The sequence below is a fragment of the Clupea harengus genome, chromosome 11, assembly GCF_900700415.2.
Source record: "Clupea harengus chromosome 11, Ch_v2.0.2, whole genome shotgun sequence".
Lineage (NCBI taxonomy): Eukaryota > Metazoa > Chordata > Actinopteri > Clupeiformes > Clupeidae > Clupea > Clupea harengus.
The window spans coordinates 20,806,309-20,827,460 of NC_045162.1; the positions used below are offsets into that span (position 1 = coordinate 20,806,309).

At 49.0% G+C, this 21,152-nt stretch overlaps 1 protein-coding gene across 1 annotated transcript in view; it reads left to right on the forward strand.

Moving 5' to 3' along the window:
* Positions 1–21,152, forward strand: part of cdkal1 (CDK5 regulatory subunit associated protein 1-like 1) — a 241,882-nt gene that overhangs the window by 24,124 nt on the left and 196,606 nt on the right. Inside the window, exon 4 of the mRNA XM_031576182.2 lies at positions 16,180–16,264. Coding sequence (XP_031432042.1) covers positions 16,180–16,264 — 85 coding nt within the window. The remainder of the gene's footprint in view (positions 1–16,179; positions 16,265–21,152) is intronic.

Sequence of the window (21,152 nt, forward strand, 5' to 3'; positions counted from 1 at the left end):
ATTAGTGACCAGTTCTTGTAACATTTGAATGTTTTGTTTGTTATTTATTTTATTGATATATAGATATATAGATTATTTCCTAGTATTTAATTTACGATTATTTCTTTTGAACAAAGTAATTATGGAAAATGTTGCAATATAAAACTACATTATTATCTACAGTTCACTGTTGCACTTTAACAGTTTAAAAAGTAAATTGCTGTCCTTTTTCATATATCCTCAATTAAATGGTTGCAAATCAAATCTTCTTCCACTGACATACCCTTATAACATGTCACCTTGTGATTGTAGGTCATCTTGTAACCTTTCAAGGACAAAGCTTAGCAGCTAAACTTGATATCAAAAGAAATCGTAAATGCTACATGTGTTAGTACCATATTGTAGTGAGGTGGAGTACTATTGCTGACCTTTCTTGGGATTGCAGTTTCAAAAGTCTCACCATAATCTGCAATCATTCATTTCTAAATGTTTGTTTGTTTTTTGACACTGCGAATGTGTCCATGCCACGGGACGACACCCCTCCCACACACAAAAAAAAGTTCAGGCTCAGGATTTTTTTTTTGCTTTAACCCCTGAGTAGGTCAGCGGGTATCCGGCGCTGTTCACCCCCCCTCTTCTCAGTCTCAAGTACTCTCCGTCATCTTCTCTCGTCATCTTCTCTCGTCATCCTCTCTCGTCATCTTCTCTCGTCATCCTCTCTCGTCATCCTCTCTCGTCATCCTCTGTCCGTCATCCTCTCCTCATCATCCTTTCTTCATCTTTCCTCTACTGTAGTCAGTGTACATACGCACTTAAACCTAAGTCTATTTTATGTCTGTATATATATATATATATAGTATAATTTTATGTTGACACCTGCACCAAGAGAAATTCCTTGTACACCTGGAATAAAGATACTGATTTTTGATCGTATTAATCTTTGTGCGTGGTGCAGTGGATGACATGCTGTGTGTGTGTGTGTGTGTATGTGTTGGGGGTGGGGGGGGGGGGGGGGTTGTTTTTGGTACCTGAGCTACCCAAGTGGAGAGGGGCTAAGCCTGCAGGGGTGTTTTTCCCTGGCTAGTGTGCAAACAGGTGAGGAGGTCCCCAGGGTGGGGTGGGGGAGCGTGTGCTGAAGCCCCCCATGCTGGCGCTCGATGGATGAGTCCGGGGCGACCTCTCCAGCGGCTCAGAGGAGCGGCACCGGGTTGGTCGGCCTGCTCGCATCCATCATCTCCAAGAATCCCCTGCCGGTCCCTTCCTCACACAGTCAGCCCCCCTCCATCTTAGCGACCTGCACTGCTCCAACACGCAGCAGGGGAGAGAGAGACCGAACCAACTTCCCTCAGGAAAGTTACATCCTACTGCAGAGCGCTCACTCACGGGTGTGTTGGATTCTTTGGCAAGCGCCTCTCGTGCGGATGGTCTTTTTCACTTTGACATGCTGGGGGGAAGGAGAGGTGATGCCTTAAGTGATGCCTGGGATGCCTTAGTGCCGTCTGGACGAGTATGTCCATTAGGTAGCTAAATGATTTAACCAGCAGGAGGAGGATGGTGATGAAGATCCTCAATGGAGGTGAAGACCCCCGGCCTTTCGGGTACTGATAAGGTGGCCTAGGCTTGTTCCAATAACTACTTATCGGTATATATCTATCGATATATGGACATGACCTTGATCATTTTTGCTGACCTCAATATTGCCCATTGTGTTTACATGCGTGTTTGTTTACGTGAGTGTGTGTGTGTGTGTCTCTCTCTCTCTCTCTCTCTCTCTCTCTCTCTCTCTCTCTCTCTAAACTGCTGCCTCATGTCCCTCAGTGATTCATGTCCTGTCCGCCAGCATCAGACAGGCTCAGCCCTGGCCCTCATTGCCTCTACTGCATTCCCATCTCATCTCAGGTGTGTGCTCATGAAATATGCAGCTCTCCTAAAACAAGCCCAGTCCACCCACACACACACACACACACACACACACACACAGAGCCAGACAGCCAGTCTCCAGTGTGTGTTGTGCCTCTATCTGTCCCTGGGACTGTGGGAGGGAAGTGCTCTCTTGAGTAGACTCTCTGTGAAACACCTCAGCAGTTAAGCTCTGCTCCCCTCTGGCCTAGTGTGTGTGTGTGTGTGTGTGGGGGGGGGGGGGCATAGTTGTAGAGTCAAATAGGGTGTATGGTGTCTGTGTGTGCTCTCTTCCACAGTTGAACAGGATATACGAGTCCATTAAAGATCTCTCTCTGTCTGTGTGTGTGTGTGTGTGTGTGTGTGTGTGTACCTTGGTATTTGTGTTGTTTTGGTGTGTCAGATTGTGCTGTTTTGGATCTAGGTCATGTCACCAAGGGAGCACTGAAAGAGATCGTTTGTGGCACCTCAGCCCCCAGACCGCTCTGTGTGTGTGATACTTGGCCTCTTCGGCGATATTCAATCTTAATCTGTTGTGAACGGCGTTTGGTGCGTCTGCTTGTGCAACAACATGGCCCCTTGTGTGAATGTCAGACGAGACGTCGCGAGTTGCACATCAGCACTGCAGTGATGGCCCATCAAACCCTGAAAAAGATTTCCAAGGATTCAAAAAAACCAGACTAGTTTCTCACCGTGGGCTTGTTAATAGTGGAAGAGGGTGATCTGTGGACCGAGATCATCACAACAGGTTGGAAAAAAGTAATTATTGAAAAGCTCGGCCAGTTTGCTTTGATGTTAAAGTTCAAAGGTGACGCCCTGTGGAAGTCCCTCTGGCTGCAGTGTGCAGGTTTGGAGCTTTTAATGTGGGGCTTAGCTGGAGAAAACAGCGCTTGCATACTTCCTCTGAACATCAAAGCAGACCTTACTGGGCTCTCCCTTGCTTTCTTCCTGCCTTGAAGAATCACACACACACCCACATGGCGAGAGGACGGGCGCTTAGCAGCCTGTCTTATGGTCATCTTAGCCATGTGTTCATAGTAATGGGGCTTTCTTTTTTTATTGAACCTTTTTTTGGTGTGTGTGGGGGGGGGGTTCGATTTGAAATAGCTGATAAACAAAGACACCTTTGAGTGGTTGACATTGTTGTATTCATGATTCCATAGAACGTGCAGTTGAACTGAGACGACTGATTCAGGGCAGTTAGGGCTGATGGAGGGCAGTTAGGGCTGGCGTCTTTCACAGACCTCTCCGGCATCCTGCGGACACCAATCGGGTATCATTCCTACATCATTCCGACAGCTCCAATGTATCTTCCAAGCATCTCTCTCCTGAGTGGCGGGCACAGCTGGCATGTGACCCCTGGCGCACGGTGCCATCTGGGAGGAGGCAGAGGGCAAAGGGCCTGGACGCACTCCAGAGGAGAGCCTTACACACACACACACACACACACACACACACAAACAAACACGCAGCCATGCAGCCTCGTTGCTCCCTCTGGCTGCTGCCACTTTTACAGACTCTTTCAGTGCCTGTTAGTCAATACACACAAACACACCCTTCTTTGCATTCCTCTCTCTCTCTCTCTCTCTCTCCCCTCTCTCTCTCTGAGATCCTGTGTGTGTCTGAGGCTTGCGAAGAGGGATGAGGCCCAGACGGCCGCTGATTCAAGAATGGACCCTGTGGTGTAAATCTCGCTTTAGAATTTTAGATCAACTCCAACTCATCCAGCAAAAGTTTAAACATTCATTACCTTGCAAGTGGGGACCCAGCTCTCAGACAGAGTGCCGCCCCGAATAAAAAACCCCAAAAAACACACACAGCTTTTCCACTATTCAGTGAATACATGACTCCAAGTTTCTCAAGGACTTGTTTTCCAGTATTTGAAGAGAGAACTCTCAACCCAGAAAGGGAAGAAGAAGAGAGGTCTCGCTGACCACCTTATCTCTCAGCGGTGGAATGTTCCAGAATAGAATATCGAAGCAGTGGTGGTAGCGTACTCAAAAACTCTGTTTTAGAACTAATTGTGCAGACAAAACTTTATCTTAACTTTAACTATATGCAATCTCCATTACGATATGGGCTCCTTTTCTAGCATGCTTCTGGTTCTGAGTTGTTCCTGGTCTGGTCCTGATTGGTTCCTGTTGTGGTCCTGATTGGGTCCTGGTTCTAGACCTGCTTAGGTCCTGATCTGGCACAGACTCGTTTTAAAGTCAGCATGCTCAGGGGATGCGTGAGCTGGAAGAGTGGCACGGAAGAGCGAGGGATGGAGGAGTGGAAGAGCGAGGGATGGAGGAGTGGAAGAGCGAGGGATGGGGGAGTGGAAGAGCGAGGGATGGGGGTCGGTATCCATCTGCAGCAGCAGCAGCAGCAGGTCTCGCTCCTCTGACCCAAGGCCTTTCTGACTCCTCGTCTCCTCCCTCCTCCTCCTCCTCGGTGGCTCCAGTCGCCTCTGTGCTCCTCACCCGTTGCCCTACGGCTGCACAGGCCGCTGCCCGTAATCCTGCCAGGCCAGTAGACACACGCCCCAGGGGCGGAGGGGGGTAAGGCAGGGGAGCACTAGGACCCTGCAGCATGTCTAGCCCTCTCGGGGTTCAGCCTGGCTCCTCGGCTGGAAGAGGCAGTGAGGGGCTTTGGAGGGGAACACTGAGGGCCCTGCTGTAAATATGGGCAGGCTTTGTTCGACTGAGACACGGTTGAATGAATGAACAACCAAAACATCTGTTGACAAATTTGAATTGTTAATGAGGGGGTCAACAGGTCATCAGCCTGGCAGTGTGTGTAAACTCCCCTCTCTGTTCTTCGTCCTCAGACCCTCTCGGTTTAAACCGTAAGTGTGTCGAGTCCCGGGGTCTCGGATGTCCTCGTTCAGTGACCTCTGCGTCTGCGGGGGCCGTGTTAATCAGCCCTGTGTGGCTCCATCAGTGGAACCAGCCTCCCGTGCTCCTAAATGCCAGGCTGAGCGGCTGCTCCTCCTCGCAGAAGGCCTCTTAACTACATAAGTGCTGGACATGAGATGAGATGAGGCTGTGTGTAATGACATCATCGGCTCTGAGGCTGCTGCTGTGGCTCCGTCTCCGTCTCAGTGTCTCTGTGTCTCTGCAGCCTGTGATTGTAGTGTAGTATAGTAGTAGGCACTGAGCAGCTGTACTAAATGCCATTTCACAGAAGACGTGGCTCCATAAATACAGGAGCCCATGTACCTGACCCCGTGCACGTCTGTGTGAAAACACAGGGGCCACGGCTGAGGACTTTTATTAACAGTCAGTCGCAGTGTGTGTGTGTGTGTGGGGTCGGGGAGTAGTAGATGTCCTGAACAGCTGTAGCAAATGTGTTTCTGTGGCTCAATTAGCAGCGCAGTTGGTGGAGCAAAGTGCTCCCAACACCAAGATCACGAGTGCTGTGAATCAGTATGGAGCCCCACATCTGTGTGGAAAAAAGGCAGCTACATCTATTCGGTGCTGTGAGGTGCTGTGGATGAAAGTGTCGGCTGAATGAATAAATGTAAATCGAGGCTGAGCCACTTTCGGAGCCCCCAGAGGTAGAGCAGAATTCCAATATCACATCTTCTTCTGGGTATAGGAGTTGGCCGGGCTCAGAGGAGTCCATTTCCAGCCATTTCTACTGGAAGAAGAAATGCTACAGACAATAGACAAATGTACACAAATCAAACAAACCGTACTCAAGTGAAAGTGTCATCTGGTTATGGTTGTCAATTTGGAAGATAAATAAAAATCTGTGGGTGAAAGGGAAGCCGGATGTTTTTGCACCACGCAGCATTAGTATGCCCTACCCAGAACTGCTCAGTCAGTCAGTCAGTACACACTCATTACAGAGTCGTCTGATTTACTCGCTGTCTCGTTAGAGGCCTGCCCTCCATCTCAGCCACGGCAGCCTGTAGTTAGTCAGCGCTACACTCACGCACATACACACACATGCACACACACACACACACACACACACACACACACACACACAGGTATGGCTGACTTAATGAGCGTTTTCACTCGGCTAAGTGGGGCTTTCATTGCTCAGCAGGAGGAGAGCTGAGGCCTGGGGATATTGTTTCTGCTGAAGTGTGGTTTCTTCTGCTGAGGAGGTGAGATGCCTGCCTGGCGCTCTCTCTGTCTGCTAGCCTGAGCTCGGCTACACCGGGTTCGCCTGGGCTGGTACGGTCCTCTTCTCTCCTTCCCCATGTCTCCTGAAGGGTCTGTTTCCAGAAGGTTCTTTCTGTTTCTGCTTCTTTGTGTCTAGCTCGGTTTTCCTGAGGTGTTTCTGAAGACACCTGCTTACCTTGAGTTTCCAGAAGGTTCTGCTTGTTTCCACTCACTGATTTGGTTCTGTTCTGAAGGTTCTGTTTTGTATTCGGTTCCCTGTGCTTCCAGAAGATTATGTTTTGTGTCCATCGTGCTGTGTTTTCAGAGGATCGTTTTGTGCTCGTCATCCTGTGCTTCCAGAAGGTTCTCTTCCTTTTCCTACTCCCGTACTTCCTGGTATGTTCAGGGTGGGGAACATGGAGAGCAAAGGAGAGAGAAAGAGAGAGAGAGAGAAGAAGAGAGAGAGAGAGAGAAGGAGGGAAAGACAGACAGAAAGAGAGAGAGACAGGGAGGGATGAGTGTCTTCTTGTAGACTACTTATGTTCACACACATCAGATGAGCTGTTCTCTCAAGTTGCCGTTTGTTGTTGTTTTTAAGCCTTGTGTCACCTTGGCCTACTTTTACTCTACCCCAACCGCCCCCACCCCCACCCCCAAACACACACACACAGAGCTGAGCCTGATGCATAGAACTCACACAAACATATAGAGACGTACAGAGACATGCATTACACAAATGCAGACATGCAGGACATGAGGGCAAACTAGATGAGATGAGAACTGGCAGCTTAATGAGATTTGTACCCTCCACACACACATATATATATGCTCGCACACACAGATACCATGTTTTCCTGCTGTTCCACTTCTGATGGGTTGGGATCAGAGGCCACACACACACACACACACACACTCCTATGCAATGAATTTATGTGTGGGTTTTTCAGGACCCTTGCAGTCATACATCATGCAAACAAATTGACATCATTGTGGCTGCCGTGGCACGTTACCGTGGGGACACTAGCGATGGCAGCGTGTGTCTGCCAATCAGATCTGAGCCAGAGACTGCTGGTGGAGTCCAGCTTTAATCTGCTTTTATGGTGCCCAGCAAATTATGGCCCCACCACTGCTAGAATTCATGAATTTTAAAGAAGTGTGTGTGTGTGTGTGTGTGTGGGGACAGGCACCTGACCTGAGTGTCCTGCATACTGTGGCTGAGGGGGAGGCGCAGGCAATGTGTAGGCACCCCTGCTGCATTACTCACTGTCTCTCTCTCTCACACACACACACACACACACACACACACACACACACACACACACACACACACACACAGTCCTCTGCTTTGTGTCTCCTGCTTCAGCTTTAGGGGGGAAACTCACTCATCACTGCTGGCTCTCTCCTTCAGTCTCCATCTGGCAAACTCTGGCTGCCTGGTCCCTTGGCACGCACACACTCACACACACACACACACACACACACACACACACACACCGTCTGTCCCCAAGCCCTTCTGAACGCCATCACCTGTGGCTACACCTGTAGAAGCAACAGCAGCTTCAGTAAACCCCCCCCCCCCCCCCCCACCACACACACACAGTCTGTTCCCTTGGCACTCTTGAACACCTCCACCTGTGGTTACACCTGTAGAAGAAGTAGCACACACACACACACACACACACACACACACACACACACACACACACACACACACACACACACACACACACACACACACACACACACACACACACACTGTCCCTTCCCATACTCTACCTGCTGAACATGTGAATACGCGGCAGGTGTGTGGGAGTGGGTAATGTAGAAACATCGTTTTAGTTGTAGCCATGGCCTTTTATGATCCCCGCTCTCTCAATGGTTGTGAATAGGATACATCAACGGAGTGACACAATGCAAACTGAAGAGTTCATGCTGGACAGCTCCTATGTTCAATTCTTGACAATGCATCGTGTGTGTGTGTGTGTGTGTGTGTGTGTGTGTGTGTGAGGCTCACCAGCTCTCCCCTCCTAACTGGCACCTGACTAGCGCTTAACTTGCACTTCAGCAGTTACATTCCTGCACTTCTTTTTCCTCTTTTCTAGGTTGTTGTTTTTCTAATTCTCATGTAAAGTAGTATTTATTGTTACACCATGCTTTTTTATTGCTCTTAGCTTGACTGTTCTCTCCCTTGTACGTCGCTTTGGACAAAAGCGTCTGCTAAATGACTAAATGTAAATGTAAATGTAATCCTGGACAGCTGGGATATAACTAGCAGATTTTCAGCATTTTTCACTGCGAGGGACCAGGGAGATAGAGAAAACATCTAGACACAAACAACCTTTTTCCCCCCCTTTGTACCCCTTATAGTCTTTATCTGTGTTAGTTGTGTGTGTGTGTGTGTGTGTGTGTGTGTGTGTGTGTGTGTGTGTGTGTGTGTGTGTGTGTGTGTGTGTGTGTGTGTGTGTGTGTGTGTGTGTGTGTGTGTATATACATACACACGCGCACATTTAGACACACACTACCTCTCTATTCCCCTGTCTCACAGAATCATATACACACTAATGCAGATAAAACATGCATAGCATGTCAACCCTGATCATGTCACCCCCCCACCCCAGCCCTCTCCCCTCCCCTCTGAGTGCCCTTAAGATGTGATTAGAGTACGCTTCTCTGAGTCCCTCCAGTGCCACTCCATCTCCTGGACAAGGCCATGGTCCTTCTGGTTGCTTAGAGAGGTTTATTTTTCTTGTGATGCAGATGGGTCCTCTCTCTCTGGCACTGATGCACTCTGACTGACACACACACACACACACACACACACACACACACACACACACACACACACACACACACACACACACACACACACACACACACACACACACACACATATACACAAACACATATACACAATCATATATATATATATATATATATCACACAGAATCACACACTTGCGCTAAGCAGTGTACACACACACACTGAAGCAGAATGACAGTAGACTAACCTCAACCCCCTGAGAACCGCAGCTCACCTGTAATTAATCTCTAAAACACACACACACACACACACACGCACACACACTGCAGCCTAATGGAAGTTCCATGTCTTGCTGTTTATATTTCTAATCTGTCTCTCTCTCTCTCTCTCTCTCTCTCACACACACACACACACACACACACACACACACACACACAGTTTTCTGTTGTTCTTCTGCTGTTTTCTCTTTCTGTTTACGGCACCCCTCTAAGGCTGACCTCAGGTATGGCCTGTGGCCTTCATGTCCCCACTCTCTCTCCCTCTGTGCTCTTAGCAGTCATTCCATATTGATGTGTTTGCCCGCGTGGGCCCAGAGGCAGTGTGGACCCCAGCAGAACCCCACCCTGGAGCGGACCCGGTCCTGATGAGGGCCCGGGTGCCAGCCGGAGCCGCCTGCTTTCCCATCGTCTGTTTGAGCTCATGTCCCACGGCGTGAAAGTGCATTTTCTGTGTGTCCGCGTAGCGGAGTGCATTAAGCCGGCGCCGTGTGTGTGTGTGTGTGTGTGTGTGTGTGTGTGTGTGTGTGTGTGTGTGTGTGTGTGTGTGTGTGTGTGTGTGTGTGTGTGTGTGCGCATTCACTGTGGCAGGAGCTGTGAGGATCAGATTGTTCCCGCGGAAACCACAGCAGAAGCAGAGAGAGGAGATGGAGAGTGCATTTGGGGATGCAAACCATACTTGAACTGGTGGAGTGTGTGTGTGCGTGCGTGTGGAACACTGTTGTGTGATGGGTAACAAGGCAGAAGACCAGGCCCAACTATGCATGCGCACATACACACACACACACACACAGAGACACAAACACTCTCCTTCTCCCTGTGTGTCTGTCTCTCGCCCTCTGAGGTCCAGCCGTTAGTAATGTGGATGTGCTCACTTAAAACACACTGAGCAAGAGGGTATTTGGATGGCATTATATGAGTAAATGTCATAGCATCATGTCAGAACAGACAGGTGTCATGGGGTGCCGTGTCTTCCCAGTCTAAGCTGTTCGAACAGACGCTGTTCAGATCTCCATGACGCCCCTCACCTCAGCTGCTCCCCATCCTGTCTATGAAGAGACTGATCTGAGACTGCAGATATGGAAGTGCGCCGTTATTAATATAATAAATCACCTCCTCCTCTTATGTCCCTGTATTCGTTCCTTCCTGCTTCCTTTAGACATTTATACCGCTCCTCTCCTCTCTCCCCCTCTCCTCTTCTCTCCTCTCTTCCCCTCTCCTTTCTTCCCCTCTCCTCTCCTCTCTCCCCCTCTCCTCTCCTCTCTTCCCCTCTCCTCTCCTCTCCTCTCCTCTCCCACACACTCACACTACAGGCCTGAGAACAAGTGTAGAAAGGTCATTGAATCTTCCAGCATCCTGTCCAAAAGTGCTTCATCAGAAGAAATGATTGTACTTGCTATTTGTCCAGCTGCTCATGTTATGACCAGTGAAGTGAAGTAATTATCATCATGATGATTTAAATCAGTACTTTCTCTGGCTGGATTGAAACTAAAATAAACCAACAGGCTCTTTTGAAACTGGTCTCGGCTGACATCACTGCACAGTGGCTCAGGGGAAATTTGGAAAGCCAGTGTTGTTTGTGGCTCATGCTGCCTGGAGAGACCTTGATGCATTCATTGTGTGTGTGTGTGTGTGTGTGTGTGTGTGTGTGTGTCTTTTTTGGGAATTGCTTTGACAGCTGTTATGACCTGCGTCGGGGCACAGTGGCAGAATGTATGCAGAGTACGATCTGCACCAGGGACCAGACCACTCTGTGCACACACTAATGCAGCTGTTGACACGGAGGGGAGCACGCACGCATATACACGCACGCACGCATATACACGCACGCACGCACACACACACACACGCACACACACACACACACGCACAGCTTTATATACAGAAAGAGAGGGAGGAGGCACTCTGCTTACATGCCTGAATGCTCTGTTTAGCTGCTGCATTTGCCTGCAGCCAGTGTGAAGAAGCCGGCGTGTTTTTCAGGAATGTGTGTGTGTGTGTGTGTGTGTGTGTGTGTGTGTGTGTCTGTGTGTGGTGTCCTGCTCATCACTCCCCGACTCAGACGCCTGCGGCTGACCAGAGCAGAGTGGCCTGGGAAGATGCAGACGGGACCAGACCACTGACAGCAGATGCACACGCTTCAGGCAGTCAGGAGGCAGACGCAGACACACATGCCCATATACACACACACACACACACACACACACACATATGTACACACACACAGATATACATGTACACACACACACGCGTACATACATATGTACATAAACTCTCAGACAGAAGTAAGCTTATGCACACAGAACAGAATCACACACACGTATGCATGCCCATTGAAGCTGTTGGACATGCACAAACATACCACCCATTGTTTGTGTCAACAACACCGGTACACAGGCCTCTCACACACACACACACACACACACACACGTCTGGCACATAAACACAGGCCCTTTTTGAGGCCCACTGAACATGTCCTACAGACACGCATATAATGTTGTTTTGTTTGTAGACATGGTGTTTTCATCCATGCTTCAGACTGGTTTGAGTCTGATTTGAGCCTCCTCCTCCTCTTCTCCTCTTCTTCTTCTCCTCTCCTCTTCTTCTTCTTCTTCTCCTCCTCTCCTCTCCTCCCCTCTGTTGTTTGGGTGTCTCGGCAGAACCAGAAGCTCACTGCAATCACGGACCTGCACCGTCCCAGAAACGGAAAAGTTTGACCCCGATTTGGGTGCTTGCCTCTGTCTGTCACAACGCATCGTCCCCGGCTGGTTCACTGCTGACCTCCTTTGGGGTGACACCACCCTTGTTTTTTTTTTTTTGCGGAGCTGAAAGGCTCGGGACGGGGGCCCTTTTATATAACTCTTGTTTATGCCCCACTGTCTGGCGGGGCGCTGGAGGAGCGGGTAGCGTGCCAGGCTCCGAGCAGACGCTCCTGCTCCTCGCTCCTGCTCCCCGCTCCCGCGTCTCCAAGGGGGGAAGTGAAGAGATGGGGGCAGACAAGCGGGGGGTGGGCCAGACACAACAGACTCCGCTAATGTTGATGAACTGAACACATGGCCCTAACCTTATGCCCGCCGGCGAGCTAGTTGTGAGAGAGAGAGAGAGCAGTTGAGAGCAGGGGTATGGAGAGGGTGAGGCAGAGAGGTGAGGGAGGATGGAGAGAGGGGAGCAGAGGGAGGGAGGGAGGGAGGGAGGGAGGAGAGGAGAGGAGAGGAGAGGAGAGGAGAGGAGAGGAGTGGGACGGAGAGATAGAGCAGACTCCGCTAATGCTGATGAGCCTGTTGAACTCAGCATGTGGCCTGTGTCTGGAGTGAGATGGAGAGAGACGGGGATGAAGAGGGAGGATGTGACAGAGAGGGGGATGGAGGGGGAGTGGGAGAGCGTGACAGAGATGAGGTGAGGGAGAGTTGAGGAGAGAGAGAGAGAGATACAGCAGCCTCCACTAATGCCATCAGGCTGCTGAACAGAGGCAGAGATGGAGATGGAGAACGAGAGGGTGAGACGAGTGTGCAGCGTTTTGAAGGAGATAAAGATGAGAAAGGGATGGAGAGGGGGAAGATGAGAGGTGGGAATGAGATGTGTGAGGACCGACAGAGTGAGAAAGGACTAAAGAGGATGTAGAAGAGACATTGAGAATGACTGAGGGGAGGTGTGTGCGTGTGCGTGTGCGTGTGCGTGTGCGTGTGCGTGTGCGTGTGCGTGCGCGTGCGTGTGTGCGTGTGCACGCGCACACATATATGAGTTCATGTTCCAGTTACATACTCCACACGCGGTATGCTCGGCTTCCTATGCAAGGTTCTCCTTGCACGTAATATGCGACCCTCTCTTCCTGGCCGTGTTTGCCCCCAGGCCTGAAGAGATGGTGTGTCTCCTGCTGCTCAGGGTTAACTGTGGCCCTCCTCCTGCCTTCATGCCCTCACCTCCAGGGCAGATTTATGGTCACTGAGGCCTGTGCAGGAAGGGCGTAATGACAGACATTTGTGGGCCTTCATGCTTCCTGGCAGGTGGAGTAATTGATGGTAGTCAGGTCTCTTGTCCCCAGGGTGATACGGTACATGGACTATTTGAGATGGAGTCACTTTAAAGAGAGTTCTGGAAAGGTCCCATTACCAACAGGACCATATTATGTGTGTGTGTGTGTGTGTGTGTGTGTGTGTGTCTGTGTGTGTCTGTGTGTGTCTGTGTGTGTGTGTGTGTGTGTGTGTGTGTGTGTGTGTGTCTGTGTGTTGGTAGTCTCATCATATCTACCCTCCTCGGGGCATAGCTAACTGGAGCAGTCACTTGAACTTTTACACACCTTTTGAAAGCCCCTGCCCCTTATAGGAGCAAAGCACTGTGGTTTGTGTTGGGTTGCCCTCTTGCTACACGACCTTAAGCAGGAGCAGGCTGGAGTCACGTTTCATATGAATGTTCTGGTAGGAAATACAAATTTCCACTTGCTTCAAATGCAAGTGATCATTCAAAACATGATTCAAAATTCACCTCTGTGATTGCTGAAGCTGCCTCTTGCAAGAAACTTCCTTAAATTCCATGAAGTATTTTTATATTGCCTTAAGGGGCAGTTTTATGTGTTTACGTGTCCCTGAATTCCCATTTCAAAGTCATCAGGCTGTGTTTGGCTGTGTGTGTGTTCACAGAGAAGCTAGATGATGTGTAAATATACACTGGAACGACACATTTGGGGGATAATTGTGGACGACAAAATGTGTTAACAGCCTGCGCATTATTTACAATAATGTTTTTACTCTTCCTATAGTAAGCTCCGTCCGTGCGTAGAGCAGAACCCCTCAGCCCAAGTGTGAGTGTGAGTGTCATTGAGAGGGAGAAGGAAACCAGCCCAGTTGTTGGTCACATCCCGAGCACAGCTGTGTCCGACTGCTTCTGAGATGACATCCACACAGATGCTCCTCACTGGTCTGTCTGCTGTTTTTGATCAGTCTCATCGGATTGAGTAACGTCCTCTTTGGATACTTTCCGCCATCCCTGGATCAATTCCAACGGTTCTCAGACCCAGACAGGCAGAGACCGTACTTGTGGTTCTTGTTTATCACTCAGACATTTCAAGGGAAGGAAGAGGAGTTTTCCCCCCTTCACCACAGAGGGCCGGATGTTTCTCATACTGGCAGTGCATTCTGGGACTGATGTTCCTCCTGGTGCTGTTCAGGGCCCGGGGTTATCACTGCCATGCTGACTGATGTTCTCAGGGATGAACCTTACTAGGAACCGGTTGTTCCCGAAATCTGGCAAATTTTGCCGGGCCGACCTTCATCCTCTGTTTTACAGGAAAGGGTGTGTGTGTGTGCGTGGCTCAAGAAACAAAACATGGTATTCCCATGATGCCATTCTGCTCCATGTTCTCTCCCTCGGCTGGTGACTCACAGGATCTGAGTGTTGTCTTTCCCAGAATGCTCTGGCATTGTTTACCGCATGGTGGCAAGTTTACGGGGCTGGTGGTGTGACAGCTGGTTAACTCTGGTCAGATAAACGTTTCATTCAGCACTGTGTAAGGGTTTGGTCAGGTTAATAATGAGACTGAATCACTGCTCCCTTCCGTCCTCTGTGTGTGTGTGTGTTTGTGTGTGTGTGTGTGTGTGTGTGTGTGTGTGTGTGTGTGTGTGTAACTACCACTTGTGTTGTGTATGCTGGCAAATCATGCTTCCCCTGCTCTCTGACTCTCTCTATTTCTCGCTCATTTACACACATGCATACACCCCCCCCCCACCCACCCCACACACACCCTATAAACGCTCTGTTAGCAGGAAGACCTCCTGAGTCAGGCGATGTTTCTGCTTCCATGGTTCCTCAGCTTTTCCAGTAAGTTCAGCAGCTCCTCTCACTGTGTGTGTGTGTCTTTACAGTGAGAGCGTGCGTGCGTGCGTGTGTGTCTTTACAGTGAGAGCGTGCGTGTGTGTGTGTGTGTGTGTGTGTGTGTGTGTCTTTACAGTGAGAGCGTGCGTGTGTGTGTGTGTGTATGTGTGTGAGTAAGAGCGTATTTGTATATGTGTGTGTATGTGGTATCCCACATGCCTCTGGTGCAGGAAACAGAGCTGCTCATTTAGATGTCCTAAAGTCTCTATTCTCTTTCCATAAACCAGCCTGAGGGAAGTCTTCTGTCAGAGTGACCACACACACACACACACACACACACAAAGACACCCACAGAGATACACACACACACACACACATGCATGCACGCACAGAATCCCCTTGGTAATCTCCAATGGCTCTCCATACAGTAATCAGACAGAATGGGCCCCTGACTGAGGATGGGCCCTTGACTTGAGTTGGGTTCCTCTGTTACGTTCAGCTGTAGTGAGAGCGTGTTCTCCTACTCACTCTAAGTGGAAGCTTTTGGGGGCCTAGTTGTAGTTCTGTGTAAAACAGCCTGTGTCGTTACATAGAAGATGACATTCTATTGAAATTGAGCGAGGTTTGATTTCAATATAAGAGACATTGCTGCGTTCTCCCTCTGTGTGTGTGTGTGTGTGTGTGTGTGTGTGTGTCCATGTGTGTGTCCATGCCTGCCAGGGACTGAACATATGTGCAGAAATGTGCCCATGTAATGATTCTTCACTCACACAATCTCATATAGCCCTTCCATACACAGATGCAGTCATCCTTGTCACTGTGTACACTGCGTGAACAATGCGTCCTGTATATATGATTATGTATATGTGTGTGATCATGTGTGCACAGATGTGTGGATGTGTGTGTGTGTGTGTGTGTGTGTGTGTGTGGGAGGGGGGGGGGGGGGGGGGGGGGGGGGCTTGTGAATGCTTGACTGAGGCTGTGTAATTGATAGCAAGTGAAATATCTGGTTCAGTGCAGTAGACGGAGCAGGAGGCTGCGGTACGCTTGTTCCTCTGCTTTTTACCCGTGTGTGTGTGTGTGTGTGTGTGTTGCTCAATGTGACATCTCTGTGGGGAGCTGTGGGCTTTTCCTCAGAGGTCCAGCTGTGTCTGGTGTACTGTTTCACCACGCTGAGATCTGTTGGGACACACACACACACACACACACACACACACACACACACACACACAGACAGAATGAATCATAGGAATGATTGAGATGTAACGATGATAATCATAGCTTTCTTTCCATCTTCCCTCCATCTCTTTCTGCCCTCCTTTCACCTGACCCCCTCTCTCCTTCCATCTCTCTCTCTCTCTCAGATGACCCTCTGCAGGCTGATGTCTGGCTGTTGAACAGCTGTACCGTAAAGAACCCAGCAGAGGACCACTTCAGGAACTCCATCAAGTAAGAAGCCAAGACACACACACACACACACACACACACACACACACACACACACACACACACACACACACACACACACACACACACACACACACACACACACACACACACACACACACACACACAGATTTCTCCCTGCTGACAAACACATCTTGCAGGCACACACACAAGTATATAGATATCCGCTGACGGGCAAAGTAGGAAAACACACACACACACACACACTCACAAATGTATAGATATCCCAACAATACAGATGTAACGTGCACACACACACTCATGCACTCAAGTGTTGTTCTCACACACACACACACACACACACACACACACACACACACACACACACACACACACACACACACACACACACACACACACACACACACACACACACACACACAGTCAGGGCATCCACCCTGTTGCGGTAGCCCCAGCTGATGAGTGTGTAATGTCAGCGGTTGAAGTGATGTGATGCCCTATGTCAGGCATGCTCTACCTAGAGAAGGGGCCCCTGCTTTGGATGACCCGCCCTGACCTCATAGCTAAACACACATTTTCTCTGAACCCTGGGGTGTGTGTGTGTGTGTGTGACACACAGGCCTGCTCTACCTTTAGAAGCCCTGTGCGTGTGGTGTGCTCAGATCCTCTACGAGGCGCTCTGCATAAAAAAGAAAAAAAAATGTGTTGATGTTCAGTTGTTGATGTTCCAGATGTAACAGACAGATCCAGGAGACATACACTCACACACATGTACACATCTGGTTAACATCAGTCTACAGCTTTCATGTGAACTTGTCAGCAGTGTTTCTCACTCCCCCTACATCATCATTCAAACTGAGTGCGCGGGTGAGTTCTGTATTGGAACCGTAACTGTAACTGAGTGCGCTGGTGAGTTCTGTATCGGAACTGTAACTTTAACTGAGTGCGCTGGTGAATTCTGTATTTGGACTGTAACTGAGTACGCTGGTGAGTTCTGTATGGGAACTGTAACTGTAACTCAGTGCGCTGGTGAGTTCTGTATTGGAACTGTAACTGTAACTCCCCCCACATCATCATTCAAACTGAGTGCGCTGGTGAGTTCCTGCTGGTCGTCATGGACACGTGCAGGTTGTGTAGATTCCAGTGTCTTTTCTCATTTGCCTGCGCTCAAATCTGACCAAGGTGCTTGAGAGTCTGGAAGGAGAAAAGATTATGAAGAAATGATTAATGAAGGGATGCAGCATTCAAGTAAAGCACGTGCACACACACACTCTCACTCACACACTCTCTCGCACACATCCATTCACACACACACACACACACACACACACACACACACACACACACACACACATACACACACACGCACAAATACACATGGAGTCAAATTGACAGCTCTGCTCTGAGTAAACAAACAAGTAAATGTTTGCATTTGTGTGTGTGTGTTTGTTTGTTTGTCTGTCTCTCTGTGTGTGTGTGTGTGTGTGTGTGTGTGTGTGTGTGTGTGTGTATAGACTGATGAGATCAGGATGTCTTGTCATGCTGTAGTTATCTCCCTAATGACCTTGGTGCCGTCAACCCCGGCCCCTTCCTCTGATACTGGGCCGTATCCCAGCATGCTCTGCCTGAAGCCGTTAGAGCAGCAGTCGTCTTGATGATTCCCTCCCTCCGTCTAGACGTATGGAATAATGATGATGTCTTTGTGTTGGCATATCTTCTGATGGGCGTTGTGTTCGTGCGGACATAGCTTGCGATATGTAGCCAACATATAATGATGTGTTTGTGTAGATGTACTTTGTGATGCGTTTTTCTTGCAGACATATACATTGTGACGTGTTTGCTGTAGATGAGTTGTGCAATGATCCACGTAGACATGATGGTGTGTGTGCCAGCATTTGGCCTCATGGGTTTAGTTGTAGACATGTCTAGTGCTAGACCAATGTTAAATGAAGATGCATAATGGTGTGTTATGTGCAGATATTGTATAATGATGTGTGGCAGGACAGAGCTATGGGTTTGTGTGGATCTGTGGCAGTGTGTGTGTGTGTGTGTGTGTGTGTGTTCAGCTGTAGGAGTGTAGGGGAGAGACCCAGTCACACAGAGGCCGTGCTGTTGGACTGAGCGACAGGCCACCTCTGCTTCTGGCAGGACGCTTGTTTGCATATGAAAAGAAAACATGGAAGTTGAAAATAAACAAAACAGTATTGTTGTATTTCTTTCCCTTTTGCTCTCTTTCCCTCTCTCTCTCTTCCCACTGTCTTCATTTACTCTCCTCTCCTCTCCTCTTCTCTCTACCTCTACCTCTAGGTCTCTTAACCCTCTTTTCTTCAATCATGTCATCCCCATCCTCCTTTCTCATTCTCTACTCTCATCTCTCTCTCCTTTCCTTTGTCTCTCCTCCCTCTTTCATTCTCCCTCTCTCTTTCTCTCCCCCTCTCTCTCTCCCACTTCCCTTTCTCTCTCTCTCTCTCTCTCTCTCGGTCATTCCTCTTTTGTTGCTGTATAGCAGCTGCTGGGAGATTTGACTCCTCTCCCTGATTCTCAGCAGGGTAATTTGATTAGTCCACTGCTCAATACACACACACACACACACACACACACACACACACACACACACACACTGCTCCCATGTAAATTGGGCAAGGGGTTGGGACGGCTTCTTCTATTGCACAAGCACTCATACATTTTCACACACATATGCACGCACGCGCACACACACACACACGTTCATTCCTCTGTGGCCTGAAACACTCCTGCATTTCCATAAAAACTGCCAGATTAAAAGGGATGGCTGCTTTGCATTTTGATTATTTTTCTCAGCGTTGGTGGTGTGAACACAAAGAAAGGTGTGTGTGTGTGTGTGTGTGTGTGTGTGTGTGTGTGTGTGTGTGGTATGTATTTATGGTTGTGTAACGCCCCAGTGCCTGACCCTAGTCAAGCTGTTTATTAATGATTCCAAAGGAACACACACACACACAAATATAAAACCTCGGCTAAATAAAGCTAAAATGTAATGTCTGTCTCACTTGTCTGTCAATACCTGTCAGTGAGCCAAGAAGATGAGTGAGAGATTAGCGTAGCAACAAAGCTCCTCAGTGATCAATGTAGGTGAATGTATACACACACAAACATACATACATACTTTTTGTTTTTGTTTTGTGGATTTGAATGTAGCTGTTACACTGTTGCACTCTCTCACACACCCACTCGCACACCTCTCCCCTCTTAGTCAGATCTGTCACATTTTGCTGTACCGTACCACACACACACCAGTCCTAGAAAGCAGTTATACACATGTCAAGACACTAAGAAAAGCTCTTGGTGCCTTCAAGCGTGTGTGTGTGTGTGTGTGTGTGTGTGTGTGTGCGCATTATCATTGTGCACATATCCTCTCTCCTCTTGTCTATCCCGGAGTTCTGATTGGTTCAGAGAGTTTCTGTGTCTGACCTTGTTCAGGCTTTCCAGAAACTCTGAAGCAACTTCTTTATCAGGAGTTAAATAAAGCAGCAGAAACAATGTCAGCACACACACACAAACACACACACACACCGAGACACACACGCACGCACGCAGACACACGCACGCACGCGCGCGCGCAGACACACGCGCGCAGACACACGCGCGCAGACACACACACACTGAGACACGCACGCAGACACACGCACGCAGACGCACACGCACACACACACACACGCACGCACGCACGCACACACACACACACGCAGACACACACACGCAGACACACACACGCAGACACACACACACACACACACACGCACACACGCGCACGCAGTGAAAGATTCTCAGTTGAGATGATTCTCGTCACGGCCGATATGATGTTTTTCCCGTCTCCTCTGCGATTGGGCTAATTTGTGGCATTGTCTGGCTGTCTCTGGAGGACAAACGGACTCGCACACTCAGCGCCTGCAGCCCACTTAATCCTAATGAATATGCAAATCACTTCAATTTGGCAGGAATTGGGAAATATGAGAGATGGGGCTCTCTCTCTGTGTGTGTGTGTGTGTGTGTGTGTGTGTGTGTGTGTGTGCACGTATGGCATTTCTGTGCTGTGTAAGAGATTTTCATAGTTCCAATTCATATGCTTTTTTAAGAGTGTGTATGTGTGGAGTGTGTATGTGGAGAAACACACACACACACACTCGTGTCCAGCCTTGTCCTGTACACCCCCCGACCCCGCATCACCCCACAACCAACCCACCACACACACACTCACTCTCGGAGCATCAGGGACTCATAAATATCTTTTGGTCCTCAGATGACCCAAGAGAGGAAGCAGTGATAAAGAGAGTATGAATGTGTGTGTGTTGGCATATTGGCTTTTGTCTGTGTGCAATTGAGTGTGTCTGTTTCTCTCTCTCTCTCTCACACATACACACACACACACACATACACACACAGGATTTCTGGCATTCAATTACACACATGCAAAGCAAATGCAGTAATACACACAAAAGCATAAGTGTGTGTGTGTGTGTGTGTGTGTGTGTGAGTAGGCCACACTGCTTGCCACACCACTACAGTGCCAGTCTCTCGGTCTCTCATCTCTTGTTTTCATGCCTGGTCACATGCTCTTTTAACTGGTACAGCCATCACGACCCCCACCCCCCTATCAGAAGTGTGCACACACACACACACACACACTCACACTCACCCTCACCCTCACCCTCCCAAACACCCATTGCCCACTGCTATGCCCAGCAGCTGATCCACTCGCTCTGCCAGGATCAATCTTCAAAACGCCCCCTTTTGAAGCAGAAAGAGCAGACTCCGGCTGTGGGCATAAGAGGGCCGAGATAAAAAAAAATGTCAGACATGTTTTAAAATAATGTTGGAGATGAGAGAGAGAGAGAATGTTCTCAAGGCTTCAAAGCTGATTCAGTTCAGAGTT